This window comes from Pseudochaenichthys georgianus, chromosome 14 (genome assembly GCF_902827115.2).
Source record: "Pseudochaenichthys georgianus chromosome 14, fPseGeo1.2, whole genome shotgun sequence".
NCBI lineage: Eukaryota > Metazoa > Chordata > Actinopteri > Perciformes > Channichthyidae > Pseudochaenichthys > Pseudochaenichthys georgianus.
Window position 1 is genome coordinate 24,879,112 of NC_047516.1, and position 26,182 is coordinate 24,905,293.

At 42.5% G+C, this 26,182-nt stretch overlaps 1 protein-coding gene across 2 annotated transcripts; it reads right to left on the reverse strand.

Moving 5' to 3' along the window:
• Positions 1-2,111: 2,111 nt before the first annotated feature.
• Positions 2,112-12,547, reverse strand: arhgap35b (Rho GTPase activating protein 35b). Of its 2 annotated transcripts, XM_034098826.2 has the most exons (8): positions 12,040-12,547; positions 11,861-11,924; positions 6,190-10,097; positions 5,716-5,857; positions 5,323-5,400; positions 5,024-5,155; positions 4,693-4,798; positions 2,112-4,579 (listed from the first exon to the last, which is right to left on the reverse strand). In XM_034098826.2, exons 3-8 carry the CDS (start codon positions 9,904-9,906, stop codon positions 4,174-4,176), a joined length of 4,581 nt encoding a protein of 1,526 aa, XP_033954717.1. In that variant the 5' UTR covers positions 9,907-10,097; positions 11,861-11,924; positions 12,040-12,547; the 3' UTR covers positions 2,112-4,173. The 2 variants fall into 2 exon arrangements, with proteins under 2 accessions (XP_033954717.1, XP_033954718.1); XM_034098827.2 differs by lacking the exon at positions 11,861-11,924.
• Positions 12,548-26,182: the final 13,635 nt, after the last annotated feature.

The following is a 26,182-nucleotide window of genomic DNA, read 5'->3' on the forward strand; positions in this document are numbered from 1 at the left end:
AATTATGTCCTTTCCCCGCTCAGAGACCCAGGTCGTCGCACGCATCTCTGCTTGTTTAGCTGACATCTCTCAGTGGATGTCCGCTCATCATCTCAAGCTCAACCTTGACAAAACTGAAGTGCTTTTCCTTCCGGGAAAAGATTGTCCCACTCTTGACCTGACTATCAACATCGGCACCTCTGTTGTTTCCCCGACCCAGACTGCAAGGAATCTGGGTGCGATCCTAGATAACAACCTGTCCTTCACTGCAAACATCGCTGCTACAACCCGTTGCTGCAGATACACGCTTTACAACATCAGGAAGATACGTCCCCAGCTGACCCAGAAAGCGACGCAGGTTCTGGTCCAGGCTCTCGTCACCTCACGCCTAGACTACTGCAACTCCCTCCTGGCTGCTCTACCTGCATGTGCCATCCGACCTCTGGGGCTCATCCAGAATGCAGCGGCTCGTCTGGTCTTCAACCTTCCTAAATTTTCCCACACCACGCCGCTCCTCCGCTCCCTCCACTGGCTTCCGGTAACTGCTAGAATCCACTTCAAGACAATGGTACTTGCGTACCATGCTGCGAATGGATCTGGCCCGTCCTACATCCAGGACATGGTTAAACTGTACACCCCAGCGCGTGCTCTATGCTCTGCATCAGCCAAACGACTCGCGGCACCCTCACTGCGAGGGGGACCCAAGTTCCCATCAGCAAAAACACGTGGGTTTGCTATCCTGGCTCCAAAATGGTGGAATGAGCTCCCCATTGAAATCAGGACTGCAGAAAGCTTACACATCTTCCGGCGCAGACTGAAAACTCATCTCTTTCGACTCCACCTCGAGCGACAGAATTACTAACAAAGAACTGCTAACAGAGCACTTATATACTAATAAAGGACTGGCTTATCTATAGCTAGTTGAGTAGCACTTGAAATACTTGGCTCTATGAAACCTGATGTACTTATATGATTCTGTTTTCTTCAAAGTTGTGTCTTCCTGGTCGAATGTACTTATTGTAAGTCGCTTTGGATAAAAGCGTCAGCTAAATGCAATGTAATGTAATGTAATATATCTTTAGGAAACATCCGAAAATCAATTCCTCAGAATGTGCTCAATTGGATCTTTCCCATAAACCACAGCATTTATAATCTCAGGCTGCAGAGTTCCTCAAATTAACCTATATACAAAAAACATACAGTACTATACATGTACAGAAGACATATTGGACTTTTCAGTCAGATGTGCGATTTTATGTGTGGAATTGTGCAGGAGGAAATGGACTGTATAATAGCAAATCGTGTCAACATAGATATTACAGGTCAATTAGTGACTGATACTTCTACTTTTTAATCAAATGTAACATGATAACCAGGGTATCACGTGACATGCAGACGCCCACCTCTTCTCCCTACTGTAACTCTATTCAACCACAAGAGGACGCCATAGCATTACACTGTCCAGTCGCTCTGCATGGGTCAACAGATACTGTGTGTGTGTGTGTGTGTGTGTGTGTGTGTGTGTGTGTGTGTGTGTGTGTGTGTGTGTGTGTGTGTGTGTGTGTTGGTGTGTTTGCGCGTGTGTGTATTCTACTAAAACTGCAGTCACTCATGAAGGATATGCTGTAAATAATTGATGTTTTTCAGAGTCACCTGCACAGTGGCAGAGGTCTTTCTGCAGGTACAATTTGTTGTGTAGAATCAAGCTTCTTTACTATGCTTCATTTAGAGCTTTAAACAATCATATTAACTTAGCTTAGCCCCTATCTTTAGGTAGCATTTATACATTGTTTAACAAGTTGTCAATCAGTATTTTAACCACTAGTGAGAACTGTGAATAATAAATTAATAGCCTGTGTGATATTTTGTCAGATCTGTCATGAGCCCGCCCCTCCTATTTTACAAAATACTGACATTTTTGCACAACCAAATTATATGCTTTTTATTCTTGATTTCCCCGGGCTCCTTTGTTGTGACAATATTGATCTAACTGCTAGCATGTGGCTTTTTAAATTAGAATCAGACAATGTATTTTTACAAATGAAGTACGGAATGAAAATGCAGAATTAATGGATTGAGATGTCTGTGGATTTGTTCAAAAGGCTCAATGAAAGACACAAGGGAGCTTAGGACAATTTTACAAGATTTAATTTATTAACTATTATACAGTTCACATAAGGCCTTCATCTTCAAACACTGGTCTCAGTCAGACAAATTCCATGGTTTGCTCTTGGTGCACAGTACATAAACTTTTCACGTTTCAGCTATTTCACTTCAGCATTTTGTTTTCGCACTAATTTTCATGTTTTAAAACCGGGAGAGGCTTTCTCCCTTTGTGTTTTTTTTTTTTGCTTTTTTTAAATCATGCACTAAACTTAAGTGGCCTTGAACCAGTCACAACAATTGTAAAAATGGACTTTCAATCATTGAAATACACACTAGAAATGTTTTCTACCATTGACTAACGGGTGGTGTTCCCCAACATACAAATAAACAACCATTATAGAGTAGTATGCACTCACTTTTTGCTCATTGAACAGCACATTTTGCCAAAGGTTGTGTCAGAAGTGGTAAGATTATATACTCCCGGGAGTCGTGTTATAGTGGGGAAAGTGCCGGTCTTAATGTTACAGCTCTGAGCGGTTTGAGAAGAGCCCAACAACGCGTAAAATGACTGACTTCCTAACAGCATTCCCAACAGTACCAGTTGGTGGTGATCCCCAATACTACAAAGCCAAACTACTCTGACATTGTTGCAACCAAGAACCGCCATGATCATACAGAACCTCAATGTCTGGTGGTCCATTTTTAATAAGATAGAACTCCCTCCTCCTGAATGCTTCCCATCCACCATTTTTTTTTTTTACTTCTACTGGTCGTTGTATTGTGTAGCAGGACTAGCGGTAACAGTGCGTTGAAAATACTAAACCTTCCGAGTCGAAGGTCCTTAATATTAGATGAGTACAAAGAGCTTTAGATAGACAGCCACAGCAACACGTCCAGCATCCTATCATGTTTCAAGCGTTTGGTTTCAATAGACACCAGATGGCAATTGTGTTGTGTTATGGTACAATTAGGTTACACATTCAAAAATGGCAAAATGTTCTCCTTCACTTGACTGAAAGCAGGTAGATTCTTCTGATATTATATTGGTGTAATTAAACCAAACTTCCCTAAACGTCCACTCTGATCAACCGACAGCTAGAAAGAGGACAAACTCTGACAGAAAACGATTCTTTCACATGGCTGGGTGATTATGAGTAAATTCAGATTTCCCATCAACCTCAAATGGGACTTCTGGATCCACTTAAAGAGAACGTACGTTTTTACAAAAAGGACTTTGTTTTACAAGCCTGCACTGATGCCACATTCAGCCACTAAAAACAAACAATATGGACAATTAATAAACGTGGCATTTCTTCAGATTTAATACTACACTATCAAAAAAGTGCTTCAGGTACGTTTGTGGATACAAAAAACTAGTTTGATGTAAACAAAGTTTGATCTACCAGAGCTCTGTAGAGGCAATGGGTATGGCTGTTTGAGCTGTGAAATTAAAAACACACAAGAAAACAGTATGTCAACAAAACAAAAAACCCTTTTGAGGGGAAAAACAACAGTGATCATTAAAGTGCATCCCTGGATGTGTATCCCCCCCTCACTTCCTTTCCCTCCCCATGCTGAGCGCTCAAGTAGAGCCGATGAGAAAACCCGAAGGTAGACCTCAGACCGCGGCCCAAAGGACCTACAGAGGAGCAGTCTAAAAATCCAGTGGCAGTACTTTCAGGATGAACAAAAAAACAGTTTTACACGGATAAAAACACGATGGCCACAAATCAATTCTTCCAGCTTGGCTTTAAGGTTTCTATTTCTTGATAATGTAGGATAAGTGGAAGCTGTAGACAGATGAGAGGCTATGACGGACACCTCTGACCGGATGTTAAACTCCAGGTGAACGGGGGCTCAGAGGAGGAGTCACTGATAATGGCCGCCTCACGCCCTGATGCACACGAGTATGGACACAAATGGCAGGTTAGGGAAGTTTCTCGCACACTTCCTCATCTCCTCTCTTCATGCCCTCAGTTGTCCAGGATGGAAGATGTGCAAGTGCACTTCTCTTTTTTTATTTTTTTATTTTAGTGTATAGGTGATAAGGTCCAGCATCATCATGGGCACATGTGGCGTCAGCGTCTCTCACAGCGTCTCTTGTTCGGCAGGGGAGTGGTGAGAGTGGGGGTGCTGGTGGAGGGGAGGGAGCAGGGACTGCAGGGGAGACTGGGGGGTGGTGGGCGGAGACTGCTGCAGGGGGCTGAAGTGTGCAGCGTTGTGGGGCGGAGACGAGCGGTAACAAGAGTAGGCAGAGCTGAGGGTGGTGGTGGGGGAGGCGGGGAGGCCCGCGAGGCCCGTGGGGGAATCGAGGAGGGGCTGGTTGTAGAAGAAGAATGTACACTGGTGGATGAAGCTCTCGATGATTGTCTGGTAGGTGCGCGTGGCCGTCAGGGCGTCCATAGTGGTGAAGTCCGGCCGCATGAGGGTGGGCCAGAAGCAGATGGACAAGTTCTCGCTGGTCATCAAGTTCAGCCGGTGCAGCTGACTCACCCTGAGGAGAAAAACAAAACGCACCACAAATTACTCATCATATGCTGAAAAAAAAAAATGGGAGTCTTCCACAAGAAAACAAATCCATTACAGTGATTTAAACAGTGGTCTTACTTGTGCAAGTGGCTCACTACATATTTGAACACATCATAATTCTCCCTGGGGAACCTCCTCAGGACATCCTTCATGGTGTAGAGCCTCTGTTCTCGGTCATTGATTTCTGCACACACGCACACACACAGAGAGAGAAGCTACCATTAATACTCATCGTTGCCCACAGCCATTTGAATGTCACCGTACTACCATGAAAATTATTCTAGTGAACACTAAGGCAGAGCAAAACAGATCTGCAAAAACCTTCCCAGCACCCTCCCCTCCCTCCTAAAGAAATAATCATTTTGTATGTTCTTGTGAAGACCCTCCCTGCCCAGCGGTGTTTGCTTACTGTAAGCCTCCAGTAGGTCCACCTGCAGAGGACAAGGCACCAGGGGGTCAGGCAGCTCAGAGAAGAAGCTTTTGAGGCCTCCAGCCACAGTGTTTATGGCGTAGTCTTTCTCCACCAGGTCCAATCCGTGGTCTATACGAGGAGAAAGAGAGCGTTAGAAGGATCATAGGAAATAAGCAGTAGCTGCCATCAGGAGCAAACATTCAGCTGCATGTCACTTTCCTTTAGTAACTCTCTGTTTATGTTTGGATTAGGCAGACACATCATTACATGTCAAACAAGTCTGATGATGGGCTCACCCTGTTCGAACTGCCTCTGCATGCCTTCCATCTCTGACTTGTTGCCGCTTACTCGGTACAACCCCTCTGTATTCAGGCCTGAGGAAAAGAGAGCGCAGCAGAGAATACGTGGGGGGGGCACAGTGGGAAACAAGCACAAACACTTCATTAGCCCCCTTGGAAACACACATGACGAAACATACAGTACTAGCAGCGCCTACAGGGATAACTGAATAAATCAATGTATTACTTTCACATAAGATTGTGGTCAACGATAATCATTCTAAGGTATCTAATCAACAACATTAGAATTATTACGCTCAGTAAAGAAATACAATTCATAAATGTCCCTTCTTAAATCTGATTTTGGACACATCACATGCCGAGCAGCAGCACGTGTAAAAGACAACGCACCTGTGGTCTCAATGTAGCGGACACACTTCTCGATGAACAGTGGGATGGGTCTGTCTGGGGAAACCACATTCACTAGAGGGACCCCAAAGTAAGTGCTCTCCGGGGGCTTGGGAATTGCTGGACGGGGCTTTGTTCTTGTTTTCTGCAGAAAAAAGAAAGACGGAGCACTCCATTAGTCTCGAACACGGATAATTGTGTTGTTTCTAAGTGGCACTTGTTGAATTCAGTCACAAACTTTATGTGTGGACCCTCCCAAACACATTATAAACAGATTAAACATGCTCACTTAACAGTGACCCCCCCCACACATTTCATACCATCTGTAAACCTGCCATCATCATACCTATAGAACAACATTTACGAAAACTGTTTAAAAAATAAGTAATGCAAATTTTATTTCTGTTAATGCACATAAAATTACAATTAGCTACTTTTTTTTAAGGATTAAAAGAGAAAAGTTGGCTTAATACACACCTTGGCTGTTCGTCGGAGGCTCTTCAGAATGTTCCTCTTTTTTGGGTCTTCAGTCTCCTCGGTCAGAGTTTCGCTTTTCAGGGTCCCGAAATCATCCTCCTTGGTCTTTGGAAGAGCTCCCATCTCATCGTCGCTGCCTATGAAGCTTGTGCGGAAGCTGCTGAACTTGCCGAGCCTCTTGGAGCGGTCGCGGTAAAGACGAGGCTTCACCCCCGCTGCAGAGAACTTCCTCCTTCGCTCCAGGGAGCTGCTGTCTGCCTCACTGTCGGAGCCGTTTCCGTTGGAGTGCATCCTATTGGAGTTGCGGATGGTGATGATTTTGCCTTGCGTGCTGTCATGTGGCACCGAGTAGATTATCTCTTCATTGCTGGGGCGGGGTTTTGAAACGGCGTCGATGGGTTCGGCGTAGTCTGAGGGATCGTAGCCCACATCACCACCGGGAACCCAGGTAACCGCAGAGGGGAGGGAGCGACGGTGACCCATTGTATCCATATACGGGTTACGGCTCACTTTCCGGAAGTCAAAGGTGACGCCTGGTTTAACTCTTACTTGCGGGGGTATTTTGTTGTTGAGTTTGTTCTCAAAGTCTCTGATTTCAGAGATGACGGATATGTCACTGGAATCGAGGTCAGGCAGGTTGAAGCCCCCACCATGAGAAGTGAGTGTGCCATCGTAGTATGGCGGGGAAGGCTCTACGTCGTCCTCTGAATCCAGGAACATGGTGACGGGACTGGGAGAACTGCAGCGTGGGGAGTATACGTTTTCATTGGTGCATGCTTCAGCCACATTATCGTACATGTGCGTTGCCTCCACGATGTTGCGTTTCTCTACCACCTCCATCAGAAAAGAATGGAACATTTCGATCCTATGCAGACCTCCCACAACCCCCCCGGATCCACAAACCACACTATTGAAGCGACCCTCGATCTCATGTGCTAGCTCCTCGCCCTGCATCTGCTGCTCACAGGCGTAGTCGCTGTCAGTGAGCTCTGCCTGGCTATCTCCCACTGCCAGCAGCTGAACCGGGATGATGTCCTGAACTTCACACAGGAATGCACAAAGCGTCTCCAGGGAGGCTTTTCGGGAGACCGAGTACACAGCAATGTAGCCGTGCACTAACCTGCTCTTGCGCAAAGTGAAGGAGGCGTGGTATGAGAGCAGAGAGAGCTCTATCGCCAGCTTGTGTCCGCCAACTGTCTGCTCCAACAGCACAGAGGTGCCACAATTAGACATGGGCCTGCAGTGCTGATGCATCAGAAAAGGGGATAGGAGCTGCTCAACATCATAGTTGTCCCCACACATTAGGCACATGACAATTCGAAGGTCTGCCTCTTGCGCTGGCTGGTGAGGGGAGTCTCTGAGCCCTGGAGGCTCAGGGAGGAGGGGCGGGGAGCTGCTACTAAAGGATGTGCTCCTCCTAATATCCAGGAGGCCCCTCAGCACCTGGTTGATTTGGGACTCATTGACGTTATGGCCATAGCCCACACCAGGGGAGGCAGGGTCTAAAAAGCTACACTGCAACCTCCTTGCAGTCTGCTGTCCCTGTGTTATTAGGTGTAAGGCAGTTTCTCCACCAATTTCCACATATGATCCCACACCTCTTTTAGTGACTAAGAGCAGTGAGGTTGGCAGCTGCGCTAGCTGGCTGTCTCTTCGTCCTAGAGTTGATTCCCTAAGTCTCTCAAGACTTTCAATCACATAGGAGAGGGACTCTTTTGAGTTGTACAGACACAGACATCCGTGAGGGGTGAAAGTGGGGGTGTTGAATGAATTTACTGGAAGACGTACATTTCCCTCAATCGGCCGCAGCGTCAGTTCATACATCTTCCCATCCAACACGTACCAGTCATCATTTGTGCAGAGAGCTCTAATCTCATTGGCAAATTCTCTTGCCAGTCCATCCTTCCCTAGTATGACAAGGTTGATTCTATCAGCTTTGGTGTCCCCAAAGTGAGCTTTCACATCGAAAAAGGGGTAACACGTGGGGAAACGTGAAACTAAAAGTTGTTCAATCTTAAAGTCTCCGCAGTGAGGACTGCTAGGGCAGGTCTCCTTTGTAGGATGATAGACAAAGTGGATATGCTTCAACACCAGAGCATCTCTTTCAGCTGGAAGTTTTTGAAGCGCCTTGAACCTCTGTTCTTCACCCAAAACCTCCTGAATTGCCCCCATCTTCTCCTTGCTTGGCTTGGCATCCACCTCAAGCTCGTAAAAAAGCTCAGAGTACTCCAGTAGGAGCTCTTGGAAGTCTTCTTTAGCACGGTCAATGATTTCCTTTTGATGGCGGTTGTACAGTTCCAAGTACTCTGTCTCCTCGAGCCACTGGTAGAACTCTTCATTCATGATAAAGCTGCGGGCCTCCTCCCACGGCCTACCAGGTGTGACAAAGGGAGAGGAAGACAACTTTTTTTTGAACTGCAGCCTCATCTCTGCCCGCCTGCACTCATTACGCAGATGTTCAAGGTGGGCATTAAATAGGTCCTCTGCTTCACCTGTCTCCAGTAGGTCTGAAGGGATTCTCTCATCTTCCATGTTGTCGATGTGAGATGTATCCTCCCATGGTGAGTCCTCCAGAACAACAAACCAATGGGCAAAGTGCTGCTTGGACTCGAGGACCTTCTGTACCCCAGACCAGCTTAGCTGATCTATCTCATCAAGGTCAGGCACTAAAGAACTAAGTGCTAAAGGAAGAGTGCTTAAGTATATTTTGCGACGCCTCTCAATGTGCTCCTGTTTCAGACGGTAGACATGCTGTTGGAAAAGCTTCTTGCACTTAGCTGTTCCCTCCAAGAAAACATATTCTTTGAACTCTGGGGAGGTGTTCATGCGACGACTGGTGTTTAACCAGGTTTCATTATGATTCTTGACTATGCGGTTGATAAGCCATTCATAGCGATCCTTTGCAGAAGCTATCTGCTGACTCTGGAGCTTTAGGGCTTCAAAGTAAGGTATGATCTTGGGTTTACCCCTGCCCTTATCAATAAGCTGAACCAACGTGAGGAAGGCAAGGTCCACATTTATATTTGAGCGTGCAGATGTCTCAACTACGGGTAGACTCTTTTTTGTAATACCAAAGGTATGTGCATCTTTGATGTAACGTTCAACTCCTTCATCACATTTGGTGAGGACCAGCACAATGGGCTTCTTAGTCTTGCTAATATGACCATACAAATTTGTGACAAATTTCAGCTGGTCATCAAAGTTGCGGTTCATGCCCCGGCTGACATCCATACAAAGCAGGAAGCCATCCACCTGCAGCTTTCCCTCAGGCATTTGTTTTTGCTCGAAGTCTTGCTCCAGGCCCAGCTGATCTGTACAGAAGTACATGAGCTTCTCTGCTGAAGACAGCTTGGTTCCTGCTGCCCGTTTGATATAGGGCTGCATAGCAGTGCTACGATGTGGCTGAAATGTCTGGTCATCAATGAATTCAGTTTGCTCTACAACGTGCATCCTGCACTCCGGCCCCTCTTCGAAAACCCGGGCTACCTCGCCCCAAAACAAAAAGTGATCATTGTTAACCACTCGACCCCCAAAGTCACTGGTGCTCAACACCGATGTGTGGTCCAGGTAGAAGTCATCAGCGCTTGGCCGCACATACCTATTACAAAAGCAGGATTTGCCAACCCCACATTGCCCTTTCTCTTTCTCAGTTCCTGACAAACCCACCACAATGAGGTTGTAAATGGGTGCCCGGGCATCTTGCTTTTTTGCCATCATAGCCTGCTGACTCTCATCCTGCCACAAACAGGCACTGTATAAAGGAGTTCACTCTAATGTTTGTCCATACAATTGCTGATCCAGAGGAGATCAGATTTCACTTTCTTCTGCTGGTCTTCAACTTTAAACAAGGGCCATGCAGTGATATGAGCAGATGGTTCTTTTATTCACTTCTTCTGTGACATCAGATCCTGTAAAAAACAGAAATAAAAAAAGAATCAAACAAACTGGGTTATGAACTGAACAACATTTAGAATAAAACATGCTTTATTCATGTGATAATGGTCTTTACAATTTTGTATTATGTTCCTTACAGTATTTTTATACCGTGATATATTCCACATAACCATTGCAAAATGTCAACTTGCATAAGGTCTTTTCCCTTCACAGTAATCGAGTATAACCTATATCTGAGAATGATGAGAGGACCATTATATTGTATTTTGTGCCCATTTCCTTTGTATACCAACATATATTGAAGGAGTGAACCTTGTCAGTGGTGATTGTAAGGCAGAATGTTTAAGGGGAACTAATGCTGGTTCAACGTTTTACTGCGCTCTGAGAATTGTCCATGATCACAACTATGGCCTTGAATGTGTTTCAATGTAAACATTTGTCAAAATCAATACATTGTGGTTTATGACATATCTAGTCACCATCCAAATCATAATAAAGATGATAGCAGTCAATATATCTCCAATAAGGGGTCACACTATAACATCAAGTAAACTCAATTCCAAATGGGGAATTCACTGAAGACAGGATTTTTCCAAATATCATTACATTTTAGGCTGATTTGTTGCTGATTGTGACTGACTTACAACTTTTATTATCAAAGTAGAATTAATCTGATGAATATTTAGTCCAAAAAAATCACATCATATTCCCCCTGAGATGCAAGAGACAAACCTATTCTGTCTCACCAACAGTCCAAATTATCCAAGTATTTTATTTAATATCATAGAAAACTAAAATAAATATGTCATTACACACATGTCAGACATAGCCTTATCAAGGTGTATCCATGAAAAATGATCACTCATTAATCCTACCAAAAAACACATTGGGAGTGGTGCTATTTAAATGACAATGTCAGCTGATCAGTGAGTGGGGTGACAGCATGAAAATGAATATGATGTAGAGTCCTCAGTCTGTCAACCTAACTGAAACAGCAGCTATCAGCCCAATCTCCACAGACAAATCGGTGACTGAATAAAGAACTTATTAACAATTACTGCCAAAGACACTGAATTTCCTCAAACCATTAGGACACTTAATGCTAAAAGACCAACTTCTATTATCATAGCATTGATAAATGCCTCCATCATAATAGCACTGATGCATTTCTGATGTGCTCACAATTTCAATAGAAGGCAAATATGACATATTGCAGAATTTCACTTTTGTCTGATTTTATTCACTTGAGTGAAACATCATGACAAATGAAAATATGGGGAAATGAACAACATGTAACATGAGGTGTCCACACATTAGAAATAAACCGCTCCGGCAGGGTCAAAAGCAACCATGGGCAGTCCACACCGCTCAGCTGAGCTAGGCCGGATACCAAAATGCAGACAAGTTCTTTACGAAGAAAAACAACCACACTGATCAGTCTATCGGAAATAAAAACATAGTTTACTAAAAGTACACATTAAACCAATCCAATTTACATAACCAACTTACTTAGATAAGATCTAGTAACGTTATATTTGTTGCGAAGGATTACCAGTTAACATGGGCTTTGGGTGCACACAGAGGGGCTGACCACGCCAGGCCTGTCTACATAATGAAATTGCAGACTATGCAGAGCCGAAATTTGGGATAGCCTACCTTCTCCACACCGACAATGTTTAAAGGGAATTTATTTACCCAGCTGGCTGCAGGGTGCAGCCCTCGACAGCTTCTGGAGGAAATAGCCGATACAGAATAGCATAGAGAGTAGGGTACATACCATCGCATTTCTCCCTTTCTCCTCCTGCATCTGTCAGGCCAGCCCTTGCCGCAGCCCTCGCCGCCTGATGTGCATAAGCATAAAGCCGCAGAATACACTATGGGTCCTCTCAATTCACATATAATACTGATTAAACAAAAACTTGTGCGATGGCGTACTTATATTTAAATATCCATTACCCATGCCTGGATCCTCTTGACCAGCATCACTCTTAGCGTTGCAATTAAACACGGGGAATGAAGAAATAAATATCTCGAATGCTAGAACAATCCGATTTGTTCTTGCAATGCGGTTTCCTGTAGCGAAATCCAGGCGTATAAAAATCTGCTTAGCCGTCTTCCTCTCGGTTCACCACGTTGCTTTTTCAATAATTATTCTGTCCATTGTTGTTCCCACATAATGCTGGGCCGGCCGCGCACACGAGACAACGGTGAGTTTGTTGCAATCGCCGTGGTATATTGTCTCAAATAATGTTTCTACTGCAACAGAAACTGTTCATGTCCTGGTCAATTCATGGGCAGATTGCGTGTGTGAAAGTGCTATTTCTGCCAGCTTTCCGATAATGGCGGCGGCCCTCCTCCCCGGACCTAGTTCTCCTCTTCTTTTCTTTAGGAAAAGGGAGCTGTTAGAGACGAGCAGCGGAGAGACTCACCCAGCGGCGCCCTGACACAACTGCAGCAGGTCGCTGCTCTATGCGGGGCTCGTTACTCCAAAGTAATCTATTTCTCACAATTCAGACTGTATTTATAATGTGTTACCACACTTAATGTTCCGTAATTGTTACTGACTGTCACATGCCTACCCATAGAAAGTAGCCTACGTGTTTCAGGGCTACATTAGTACAGTTGTATGGGGTTAAACCAGTCTATGGGTTAAACAAACCAAAAGTAGGGATTTATGTGGCATAACCATAACGTTAGCGTTACTAATGTAATGATAACTTACGTAGCTAACGTAGGCCTACTAGATATTTTGCAGTAACTAATTTGCATGTTTTGTGTGGTTTTATCGTAAACTAATGTAATTGTAACATTACTCCACAGTGTTAAAAATTCAATTGAATATATATTGTTTTAATTGTTAAAAAAGGCTGCAGTGCTGTCAACAACGGTTTAAAGAGGTAAGGAACGTTGGCCTTTTTGTATGCTAACAAGCCAGCATAGCATGACACCAAAAACAGGCAGGCTAGAAAAGTTGGCTGATATGTGTCAAACGATAATGTTTATTCAAACTTATTTAAGACCAAACAAAGCTTTGGAACAACACTTTTTTTTTTAATACTGACAATCATCAAAAAAAAATGATAGTGTAGCCTAGGCCCACTGCAGCACTAGCTTTAGCTTAGATGTACGGTGGCCCTGAAGTGCAAGACACCACAGCATTTCACAAAACACAACAGCATTTCACAAAATGCCGCAGCGTTTCACAAAACGCCGCAGCGTTTCACAAAACGCAGCAGCGTTTCACAAAACGCAGCAGCGTTTCACAAAACGCCACAGCGTTTCACAAAACGCCGCAGCGTTTCAGAAAACGCAACAGCGTTTCACAAAACACCACAGAATTTCACATTGGACGGAAAGGGAGAACACTTCTTGTTTGTGATTGGACAGAGCAGCCAGAGAAGCACTGCTGTGATTGGTTGTTTTTGCTGCCAGTCAAGAAATGACGCTTCGTGATTAGCCCAACACATCAGCCGTTAGCTGTTAGCACACACTCAGAGCTCACAGCTCCTCATATCTGTTCAGAAACTGGACAAAAGTTAAACATGTACAAACCACAGACTGTCTATGTCATGGTGAATACAGTCGCTGCTTTATTTATGTCTGTATGACGTTGTTGTGAGTGTGGACGGAGCAGCTACAGGTTAGTTTAGCCTGATGGATCCGATTCCGATAGGATTTACATGGAGATACGGCCCGCCCCCTCTCCAGCGTCTTGTTTGAATGACAGGAGTAAACACAGAATTAATGCTTTATTAACTCATGGTTTTTAAGGGGATTATCTCCATGTAAATACTATGGTAGACCACCCAATATTCGCATCGCTCTAATCGCTCGAGTTTCACTGCGGCTGTCAGCTGTGTTTGCTCCTGTCAATGCTGTCATTCAAACAAGAGGCGCTGGAGAGGGGACGGGGCGTATCTCCATGTAAATCCTACAACAAAATGAACATATTTGACCGTGATTTAATTGTAATACACGTTTCAAAGTGATGCCGAAGTAACTACATACTGATAACAGTTAGTAAAAACCATGAATTAATGCTTTGACAAGTCTGCAGACAAGACGGCAGGCGAAAAGCTTTTAAAATGCGTGTTTTCTGAATCGGATTCATCAGGCTAAACCAGTGGTTCTCAAACTTTTTCTGGCATTCCCCACTTTGAACAGGTGGGCCTTTTCAAGCCCCACCTGTTCCTCATCGCTCCAATAAAATGGTAGGCCAAGCTTAAAATTGTCAAATGTATCGTTCTATAACAGGGGTCTCCAACTTTTTTTAGGATGAGGGTTACTTTCAAAAAATAAAACAAGTCGTGAGCTACTTTTACTCCGCTTTTTAGTTTTTTTTGCAGTGTATATATTTAGCACATTTGAACATTATTATATGCTACCTTTAACCTTTGAGTGCTATTTGGGTCTGTGGGACCCGTTTTCAGTGTTTACTAAAATAAAATGTATGCAATTTAATTATTTTAACCTGCTTTATTTGGTGGTGGACGTCACATCCTCTAGGAGGGTCCAGGGGCATGCACCCCCAGGAAGATTTTTTTAAATGTTGAAGTTGAATGCATCAATCTGGTGCACTTTGAGCTAGGGCTGCTCAATTAAATCGTATTTTAATCGCAATTACGATTTTGGCTTGCAACGATTATGAAAACAACATAATCGAAATAAAACGATTTTATTTATTTTTTAAATAGGTTTTTCAGTTGAATTATACTTAAAGTTCAGGGTAATCAACTGTTAAAAACATACTTTTCAAATTATTTTCTTCAATAAATTGATGTTTTTCAAAGTAAATGGTTAATCGTTTTTAATAATCGTGATATCAATTATTGACCCAAATAATCGAGATTATGATTTTCGCCATAATCGAGCAGCCCTACTTTGAGCCCAACATGAATGTATGGATACAGCTCTCAACACTCAGATGAAATGGAGCTGTATACTTTTCAATAATCCAAACATCTTTAGAATATGATCACAACAAATCATTTAAACATGTTTATTCTTATCTTATGTTACCTAGTTAGCATTCTTTCTTTTTACTTATACATATTTGACTAATCACTCCCCTTTTAAACTTTTTACTGTCCTATAGTACACATTGGAATGACTTCTTACTTTATTTTGTACAACTTTATTAAATAGATAAAGGTGTGCTCTCTCGCTCTCTCGCTCCACATTGCTTTTCTTCCCGACTGCAACGCTGTTGTGTGTGTCTGTGAGAGCCTTTCACACGTGTGTATGAGAGATTTTTACTAGTGGCGAGCCTGTCTCTGAGGGCCTAAGATATTCTACAAAATAATATTTAAAAACATTAAAACAAATTATATTTTTCTTTATATATTTTTTTTAAATATGTTTTTAGTAATATTTGTCAATAGTTTTACCAAAAATAACTTGATTAAATTGTATTTAAAATAACATTTCCAAAGAAATAAATCCTTTGAATCTGCCTATTCAGTTTCTGTTTGAATGTGAAGGGTTAAATGAAAGAAGCTCCTCTCTGCGAGGTGAAGACAGGAGCTGATTGGACATCCAGCTATGAATTCACAGAGGGCCAGCTATAGTAACTGAACGAGAGTAATGTCAAATGACAGTACAATTGACCAATCATATCTTCCCTCTAAATGGGTATAGGCTTTATTATCGCGGACTTTATGACAAGTTCCGCCCGCTGTGAAACGTTTCTTATTTCCATAGCAACAACAACTGTCAACAGCGTAAACTTGCCTTCAAAATAAAAGCATGCCAAATTACACTTAAGACATACAACTGCAACGAAAGTAACAAACACAATGCAATATCCTTTTCAATTTCAAAGAACACAAATTGGGTTATCTACAGGTATTGTTTTGTGTGGTAGAGGGTCGCTTTTCATTGATACGTTTTGCACCCCGGGCGTGCCGTTGTTTTGATATTCCACCAGTGTATAAATAATAAATAAATGTGAAAAAAAAATAAAAAATTCGCGACCCACCTATCACATCTCTGCGCCCCACCAGTGGGGCGCGCCCCACACTTTGAGAAACGCTGGGCTAAACTAACCTGTAGCTGCTCCGTCCACACTCACAACAATATCATACAGACATAAATAAAGCAGCGACTGTATTCGCCATGACATAGACAGTCTGTGGTTTGTACATGTTTAACTTTTGTCCAGTTTCTGAACAGATATGAGGAGCTGTGAGATCTGAGTGTGTGCTAACGGCTGATGTGTTGGGACCATACGTTGTGGGACCATGGTTGGGACATATTTCGCTGTCGGGTGTTGACCAATCACGAGGCGTCATTTCTTGACTGGCAGCAAAAACAACCAATCACAGCAGTGCTTCTCTGGCTGGCTCTGTCCAATCACAAACAAGAAGTCTTCTCCCTAAAGGAATACCCTTTCCGTCCAATGTGAAATGCTGTGGTGTTTTCTGAAATGCTGTGGTGTTTTCTGAAATGCTGCAGCGTTTTCTAAAATGCTGTGGTGTTTTGTGAAATGCTGTAGTGTTTTGTGAAATGCTGTGGTGTTTTCTGAAATGCTGTGGTTTTTTCTGAAATGCTGTAGTGTTTTGTGAAATGCTGTGGCGTTTTCTGAAATGCTGTGGTGTTTTCTGAAATGCTGTAGTGTTTTGTGAAATGCTATGGTGTTTTTTGAAATGCTGTGGTGTCTTGCACTTCAGGGCCACCGTATGGATGCTATAAGCAATACAGATCATTCATTTTGAGTAGTGAAAATGCTTAAAACACAACATGATATCATATGACAGATATTAACAAATACATTCCGTAAAACAACTCTAAAGTAAACAGACAAACAGTTTAGGGGGGAAATATAAATAGGTATAGTAAATAATAATAATAAACAAATTAAATGGAAATGAGACAGACAGGGTGCATTCACACCTATGATTCACACCTAATAGTCCGCTTCTCTGGTGCGCACCAGACCACAGTTTGTTACATTGTTTCATTTTTCAGAAGGTTCGGTTTGCGGTTCATTGTTGGTGTGTGAACGCAGTCCGCACCAAAACATAGGAAGCGTAGTATTTACGTGTCACAATCGCGGATATCTTCAAAATCTTTAGCGAAAGAGACTTTCAAGACATCCGCGGTTGTTTAGTTAAAAAGTGAAGCAGAATCAAGTGTTGAACAGTGTCGTGTAAAGTAAAAATTCTCCGTCAGCTACATAAAAGTAAGAACTCCTGTCGTCGGTGAAACGCCCCTCCTTACTGCAGAACGTCTCTCATTATATGTGTAATGTTTTTTAACGGACGTTGTCTGATTATATAATCATAATGCGCGGGCCGGTAGTGTCCGGCCGTTTCTCAATCTCGAGGATACTGGCTTCCAAGCCAATATTTCAAGGATGCTACGTCATCGAGTGCCGCCGAAGTACTGTTCCAATCTCCAGCATACTTGGAATTCCACCGAGGCCGGGTCCTTACGCCCCGTCCACACACAGGCATGAAAAAAATCTTTCAAAGCTTCGCCCATTCACTTGAATGGGGTGACGTAGAAGATTTTGAATCTTCGCCGAACTGCATTGTGGGGAGCGGAGCATGGCTTTGGAAGCATCGTGAGTATCAAAAGTTGAGCAATGTTCAACTTTTGATGCTCCCGATTCTTTCGAAGCTGGCATCAGCCAATCAAATCCCATTTATGCAAATCCCGCCAGTACAAGCTCTAGCCAATCAAACCGCGTGCAAGCTGGGAGAGCCAGACCGTAGTTCATTTCCTCATATTCCAAACGAGAAATTACGGTAGCAAATCACCCGGTTCTTTACAACCAGAACTATTTACCGGGATACAAACCGGAGGAACCAGGCATGGAGGGAGGTGGCAGAGACAGTGGGTGAAACTGGTAGGTTTTCGCCTGTTTGGGGAGTTTATATCCAGTTTACTTCGTTTTAACATTGCTATTGCTTTGTATGTCGGGGGCGGGAGATTCATGTGATTGGTTGTTGGTCGCGTTGCTCGCAAAAAATCGCCAAGCTTCAGACACGCCCAGCATCAAGATCTTTCAAGATTGTTTTCATGCCTGTGTGTGGACGGGGCGCAAGGCGCATTCACACCGCAGTACTTTTCCCACAAAGGTTCATGAGAACTTAGTTCATGAGAACTCTTTTGTCGCCTTCACACCAAAAAGAGCCGGTACTAAAATTAGTTCATGAGAACCTTTTTACCCCCTTTTCAGTCCCTGCTAGAGAGCAGGGACTTTCGTGGGAGAAAAAGGTTCCTATTTCTGATTGGCTGGGCGGATTGCAAACCACGCCCCGTAAAACTCCCAAAAAGTTTTTTGAAGCCGCCATTTTATTATCCTCGCATTAGCATTATTAGCATTAGCCCAGCGCAGAAACGCAGAGAGACTAACTTATGGCAACACAAAATAAAACATGGGAGCGGTGGAGATGAGGAGGTGTCGGCGTTCTGGTGATTTACTCGGAAGGCCAAGGTCCCCAACTCCGGGGACTTCCGGCCGGGGACTTTGGGCGGCAGTATACGCCGTGAAGTGGTTTGCGGCCTGCCAGTAAACCCAAAGCAGAAGAAGAAGAAGTGACGTGAGCGGCTTCATTTGCCTAATCCACCCCCAGGGACTTATTCCGGTGTGAACACGATCTGTACTTAGTTCATGAGAACTAAAGAGTTCTCATGAACTAAGTTCTCATGAACCTTTGTGGGACAAGTACTGTGGTGTGAATGCGCCTCTTGGTTTGGGGGAAATTTCGAGGCTGCACATGGGTAGACTTCGCCCGTCCTTAAAATCCCCACAATGCTTTGCGCAAGAATCAATTTCAAAAACCCTTGCGGAGAATGGCTGAACTGACGCAGCACACATTTAAATGTAAGTATGTAGTTGGTAAATATGTTACTTTGTTACATTTGTTTTCACCAAAAATGTGTTCCGTGTAGGGCTGTCAGTCGATTAAAATATCTAATCGCGATTAATCGCATGATTGTCCATAGTTAATCGCAAATTAATCGCACATTTTTTATCTGTTCTAAATGTACCTTAGAGGAATATTTTTCAAGTTTTTAATACTCTTATCAACATATGAGTGGACAAATATGCTTTATGCTAATGTTATTATCATTTGAACAATGACACATATTCTCATGAATATTAAACACAACAACCTCTGAACATTACAAATATTCGCCTCAATTCAATCTGGAACCTCTCTCATACAATAATACAATACAAAGTGTGTGTGTGTGTGTGTGTGTGTGTGTGTGTGTGTGTGTGTGTGTGTGTGTGTGTGTGTGTGTGTGTGTGTGTGTGTGGTGTGTGTGTGTGTGTGTGTGTGTGTGTGTGTGTGTGTGTGTGTGTGTGTGTGTGTGTGTGTGTGTGTGTGTGTGTGTGTGTGTGTGTGTGTGTGTGTGTGTGTGTGTGTGTGTGATGGATTGTTGGAGCTATGTGCAACTCAAGGTATGCTCGAACGGGAGCTGCCTACGCTGCAATCATGTTGCGCACACTATCCGTGCTGAGTGTGCTGACTTTTCGTACTTTTTCTGGCTTCCTGCATCAAGTCAAGTGCTCGGCGCAGTTGTCGGCGAAATGTCGCTCCTCTGTTTTCATTTAAACAGCTCCTTATATCCGTTAGCGCTGCTAGCTAGCACCAGATGCTAACAACAACAACAATACACGTAAGGTCTCTCTCGCGCCACACATACACACACCCTCCCGGTCCTGCCGGTGAGCATGGAAGTGTGGTCGGCCACAAGCGGACGGCAGGAGCGGGGCTGTCAGCATCAGCTTGTAGATGGTATTTTAAATTCGATGCGCTCTGAAACTACGGGGCAAAAATACATATGCGTTAATCGCGTTAAAATAATTAGTGGCGTTAATTTTGTTTGCGTTAACGCGTTATTAACGCGTTAACTTGACAGCCCTAGTTCCGTGAAAGTAAAGCAAGTTCATAATTAGATAGACATCTTGAGGTATTTATTTTCGGTACAGTTTATGTTGAAACCGTTAGAGAGAGTGGCACACTTGTTAGCCTGTTCCATTCTTCTTCGTTTTCCGAAGCCGTGGCTTGGAAGCATACTTGCTTCGTATCTGAAGGAAGTGACTTGGAAGTACGCGACTACCAAGCCAGCATCCTCGAGATTGAGAAACGGCCTCAGTTTCACTCTCAGTAGCGGCAGCTCGATTCTGATTGGCTTGAAGGGCGGTCGTGTGATTTAAAAACAAAAAAAGAAAATATTAATAAAAAGAAAATATTGAAAGATTGGCATCAAAGGACACATAGATTGATATATATATATAGAGTTATTAATAACATACATTTTACTTTAAAATAAGAAAGAAATTCCCATTCAACCTGTTTTTTTCTCACTAAACTGTGTCTCAGGCACTGGCGTCGCCTGGCCTGGGCATATGATTATATAATCAGACAACGTCCGTTGAAAAACATTATAACATAATGAGAGACGTTCTGCAGTAAGGAGGGGGTTTCACCGACGACAGGTGTTCTTACTTTTATGACGGAGCATTTTTACTTTACACGACACTGTTCAACACATAATTCTGCTTCACTCTTTAAATTAACAACCGCGGATGTCTTGAAAGACTCTTTCGCTAAAGATTTTGGTTCGTTTGGTTCACTTCAGAGATCTCGGACTGCGTTCACACCGACCCAAATGATCCGCACCAAGCGGTGAAACGCACCAGGGTTAGATTCAACCGGACTATAAAAGGCTGGTGTGAATTCGCCGTTATCTCAGTGGGTCTCAAACGGTTTGGTCACAAATTATTCAAAAGATTATTTTCGCGGCACACCTTCATATGATCATTATAATCTATATGGCAGTAAAACAAGAATAGAGTTTAAAAGGGGAGTGATTTGTAAAATATCCATAAAGAAAAAGAAAATCTGTTTACAGGTCTGTTTCATATGGGTGTTGAGAGATGTATCCATAGATCTCTTAATGTTGCTCTCAAAGTGCACCAGAATGATGCTTTTAACTTCAATATTTAAAAAAAAATCTTCCCGGGGGAGCATCCCCCCGGACCCCCCTAGAGGAGGTGAGGTCCGCTCCCCACTCATAAAAAAATAGCACTTTACCCCTGCCTAACAGTCACGGGTGTACTGTATGTGTGCGTGTGGGGAGTGTTGCAGTAGAAAATTCCACTGTAGCGCCACGGCCACCGCCACTGTGGGCTAAGCCCCGAATGTTTTCAGGTCCAGGCGATGCCCCTGGTCTCAGGGCTTCTTAAAATGTAATAAACTATTCATGTGTCCTGCTCATTTAACAGGAAGAAACTCAGCTAACTGATGATATGAACCATGTTTACCGAAACAAAACACAAGTCTCACAAGAAGCGTCTAAATGAGCCCTGAGCGAAAAAATGCTAACGCACTCTAGGTATAAATCAATCGATATACTTTTCGGATATGCACAAACAAGCTTAGCTAACAAGCTGAGATTCCACAGATTCTAGAAATATAAGTATCATCACTGAGCGATCAGAACTCGCGACAGAGGAAGCAAATACAGACATCACACGATGTAGCTTTAGGTAGCAAAGCACGGAGATATGCTCACCTTTTGCTGTTATTCTGATCAAAAACGAGAAAAACGCGGCTGAAGGTTAATCCATAGGTTAATCCAATGTGTCTGTCAATTTGAAAAAACTATTGATAATCCATAATTCCATTTTTATGTCAAAAACGGAGTTTTCATTAGCTGCTAATGATAGCTTCCAGAGTGAATGACAGCTTCCTGTTTTGTCTCCTTGGATACAAGTCCAAACAACTCACAGACTGCACCGGGCGCTGACGTAGGCGCCCTGTGACCATCAGATTTGACAACGCTGATTGGCTGAAATTATGTTTTGGCAGCATAGTTTAAAGATAGCAACAGTTGGCTTCTGCTGCACTTGCTGCACTCTCGTCTGGGCGCTGTGCATAGCGCCCTAGAGAGGGTAATGATACACGGGCAAGGCCAGGCAGGAAACATGTGACTTATCAGTAACTTTAGACATCGTAACATTTTAAACGAGATTTTATTGTAGATTATACATTTTACTGATACCAATTATATAATATTTACCTTGTTTATTAAAAATAAAAAAATATATTTTTTTTTTTTAAATATATATTATTTTATTTTTTTAATGTGGGAAGAGGGGGGGCCGGCCGCCACTGCACAGGGACCATGACAGTCCAGGCGTTATAGATACAGAAAAACAATACAATAGATATGCAAAATCCCCTGACAGACTGATGCAATAAATGCAACCATGAGTAGTCTAATTGTACTCATAAGTTTGCCTGTGTAATATCACAGTACACTACCATTCAGCACCTCCACCTTTAACAGAGGCTGTCATCAGTATCATATCTGATTACTTTTTGATTAAATTTAGCGTTGCCGCCTCCTAGCGGATGTGTGGGCTATAAACTGCATGAAATGTTTTATCACCCTTTGCAGTGAAGGCTTAATGCGGTCTCATTTACTTTCTATGAAGTTTAGTTTTGTGCGTTTTTTGTGTTGTAATTCTATCCATCTGGATTGAGCGGTTCAGTGTTCAGAGTGCATTTGGTCCAGGCTGCTGGGAAAAGAAAAACAGACAGGCAATGGAGTGTGTGGCCAATAATACCACCAGACTGCTACTGGAGAAGGATATGGGAGAAAGTGTTTGCTGGTCAACTTCAATAAGGATGTTCGTGCACTCTGACGATTAAGGAGCACCAGGTAGGCTTATTTGCATGTGTTTATGGTATATTACTGTATATTACAGATATGCATGTGCATTATATTACTACATGTGTCATGTGTGAATATTTTTAGGATGTGCAAGATGCATGCTATTGTAGAATAAGTATTGAGATGATATGCTTAAATGAAACAAGAATTGATATATTGTGAAAAAAATACTATTACGGAGAAATCCTGCATACAGTTAGTCAGTGTGAAATTTCATCTGTGAGACAAGATGAAAAGTTTAGCAGTCATCAAACTCATGAGGAATTCATTCTGGGCTCCAAATGTAATGGCAATCCACCCCTTTCATAAAATATAGAGGCATATAATCATTTCAGTGTCATAAATATTACTACCACTAGGCAGAGCCCTAAGCCTTTCTATAATTCAGAACAACATGAGGAGTTAGTGATAAGCTCATGCTTGCTATTATCTGAGTGATCATGCAGAGGAAGTGACACTATTGCCCTTAAACATCTTCCTCATTGTGTGTTTATTATTATTATTATTATTATTAATAATGGAAAACACACATAAGATATCATTCCTAAATAGATATTTATTCCCCATTTGTTTTTGTTTCTAAATTCCTGCAACATTTAAAAGTATTTCCACAGCTTGTAGATTCAACAGGTTTTGTTTTACATCTTGATCAATTTAGTAGCCCTTGTGGTGTAACAGGGATCTGAGGGATGAGAGGCTGCAGAGGTGAGAACGGGGTCAGCAGATGGGTGCTGACACTGCTGAGCGAGCGCAGTGCAGATGGACGATAGGTGACACTAAAGGCGTCTCTTCCAAGGACATACCAGAAAGTAAGAAGAGCTAGGTTAAGTTACCCAAATAATGTTTGAATTGCCTTTTATTTTCAAGTTATCTTCCAAATAGTTCTACACTGAATCATAAATAATGCAACAAAACAAGTCAACGACAGTGGCGGAGCTGGGGGGTGGCTGGGAGTGGCCACCCCCAGCTGAATCCTGGCCACCCTCACCACGGGGGCCCAAACAATTTTAGAACATTAAGAAACAAATGTTTAAGTAACCTTTCGTCATTCATCAAGAATTAACATTAATAGGACGTTATATCGATAATGTACTCACTAAACTTACAATTCATTTAACTTATTTTCTTCCAAAAGTTAATTATCCAAAGCCTCTGTACACCCCCTTCTATTTACATGTAATGGTTTGGTCCTGCCTCCAAACGCGGTGCAGCACAGCCAGCACTTTCTAGCAGAGAGTGAGAGCATGTTAGGAGCAGGGATGCTAGTACTTACGTGTGAACCATGTCTCAACGACTCACAAAGAAAAGAAAGGACAGAAAGACAAGAGAGAGGGACTAAAGGGCGACAGTATGTCACCCAGTTTTTCAAGAGAAAAGGTGGGTGTGGTCTGAGTTAGCTAAGCTTAGTCCATTGTAAATAATAATTGTTATGTTTTTTTTTTACTAAGCTGACATTAAGTACTGTTAATATCTATACAGGTTTTTAATTTCACTCCTCTTTTAGCTGACATTTAGTAAATGCAGGTACATTTTTAGCAGCTATTCATACTAAATCAGTTGTCCCTCCCCCTGGTACCAGGACCAACAGATCCATCTCTAGGCTCAGCAGCCCTGTCCCCCCATAAGTGTTATATTTTCACAGCTCAGTGTCAGTAAACATTGTGCGGTTAGCATTGGACTACAAGATAGATGCAAGCCTGTACAGGTAGAGTTATTTAAAGCAATAAGCATACATGAGTGGGTTGGGTTCTGGAGATGTGGTTACAGAAATTGTGCTTGGTTGGCGTGGCCTGAGCCTGGTGGTGGGGCCCAATGTGATATATTTACATGGGGCCCAAAATCCCTGGCGTGTATGGCCAGAGGGCAGGACCTATAACACATTTACTACCCAATAGCATTGTGAGGCTGAACAAATTGACCTTTTGACTATGTAAATGTGGTCTTTTAAAAAACCAAAAAATGTACTGACTTTTGTAGGATAGCTTAAAGTAATGTTGTAAAATTACAACCGGGGGCCTTACAGGGTTAAAGGCTATTGTTTATTGTTATTTACTTTAAGATGTTTATTCTTAACCTATCATTTAATTTAAAAACTCTTCTTTAAATTATGTGTGTGTGTCTCTGTATTCCTGATGATACACTGAGAGAATGAGCTCATAGGGCTGCTGATCACCATAAGCTAAACAGTCTGTACAGTATATTGCATTACATTTGTATAATGTAAGCTTCGTTGATACTTTGCCTGCGAGAATACGAAAAAAAAATAGTTAGATATACTGAATATCATTTGATCTATTCCACCGCTAGCTTAATCCCAAATAATGAAGAGGTGTGTTGTAGGTGCCTTAAATAACCCCTTGTTTTCTAGTGAGATGTATTTTTATGTTCATATAATAGTGATTTCAATGCCACCCCAAAATGATCACTGGTTCCCTCCTGGCCACCCCACTGAAAATGTCCTGGCTCCGCCACTGGACTCAACGAAAGGAAAAAAGAGATACATTTGATGATGTAAATGCTAGCATGAGGAGATTCAGATTAGCTCTATATGTGTGCCTTTTTATCTGATATCCACTATCTCATTTATTCATATACGTTGTCTATGAGTGTGTGAGAGACAGAGGGAGAGAGAATTTGAAAAAAGTGAAGAGAGAAAAAACGATTTTCCTACCACATTCCTCAATGACTCATTGTTATATTGAATCGGAAAACCTTTGCAATTTAAATACAAAATGAGGGAAATAATAGCTGTTCCTCAAACTCAAATAATGTCACAGGCAGCCAGTTTAAGGAGGGCGGAGGGTAGGATTCTTTGGATTGGTTCCATATTATGTCAGATGTTCAGAATTAGTTTTGAGTTTTTAATTATCTAAAATTGAAGTCAGGTTCAGGGTTGCCTCTTTAAAAAATTTGTATTTCTGTTATTCAGTTCTCTGGAAAGGAAACAATTATAAACAGCTAGATTTAGGCATGCAGTAGATATAACTAAACAATAAAATGCATAGTTCACATCAGAACTGTGCTAATGGTCATGGAGGAAGCCCCTGAACATCAGGAAACAGCTAGGAAGGAAATCCTTCTTACAGGAACTGCTAAACAAAGATAGGAACACTTATTGAAAAAAATTCAGATGGAAAATAACGCAGGAGGATACATCAGAAACGTAGGTGGTTAAAGTGCTGTCTACCGTGGAACTGTAGTTTTCTCACTGGCTGTAGGAAGTGATTTTTAAAATTTCATTAGCAGAAAGGTCGTGCCAGATGCAGAGTAGACACGCCAGATGTGTTAGGTGAACCCTCATGTGTTCCACATGCATGTGGTTACATATGCTATTTCTTGGACGCCCTTCAAAAGTAAGTTAAAAAAAGCTGCCAGCAATCTATCTGCCGTATATTCTGTC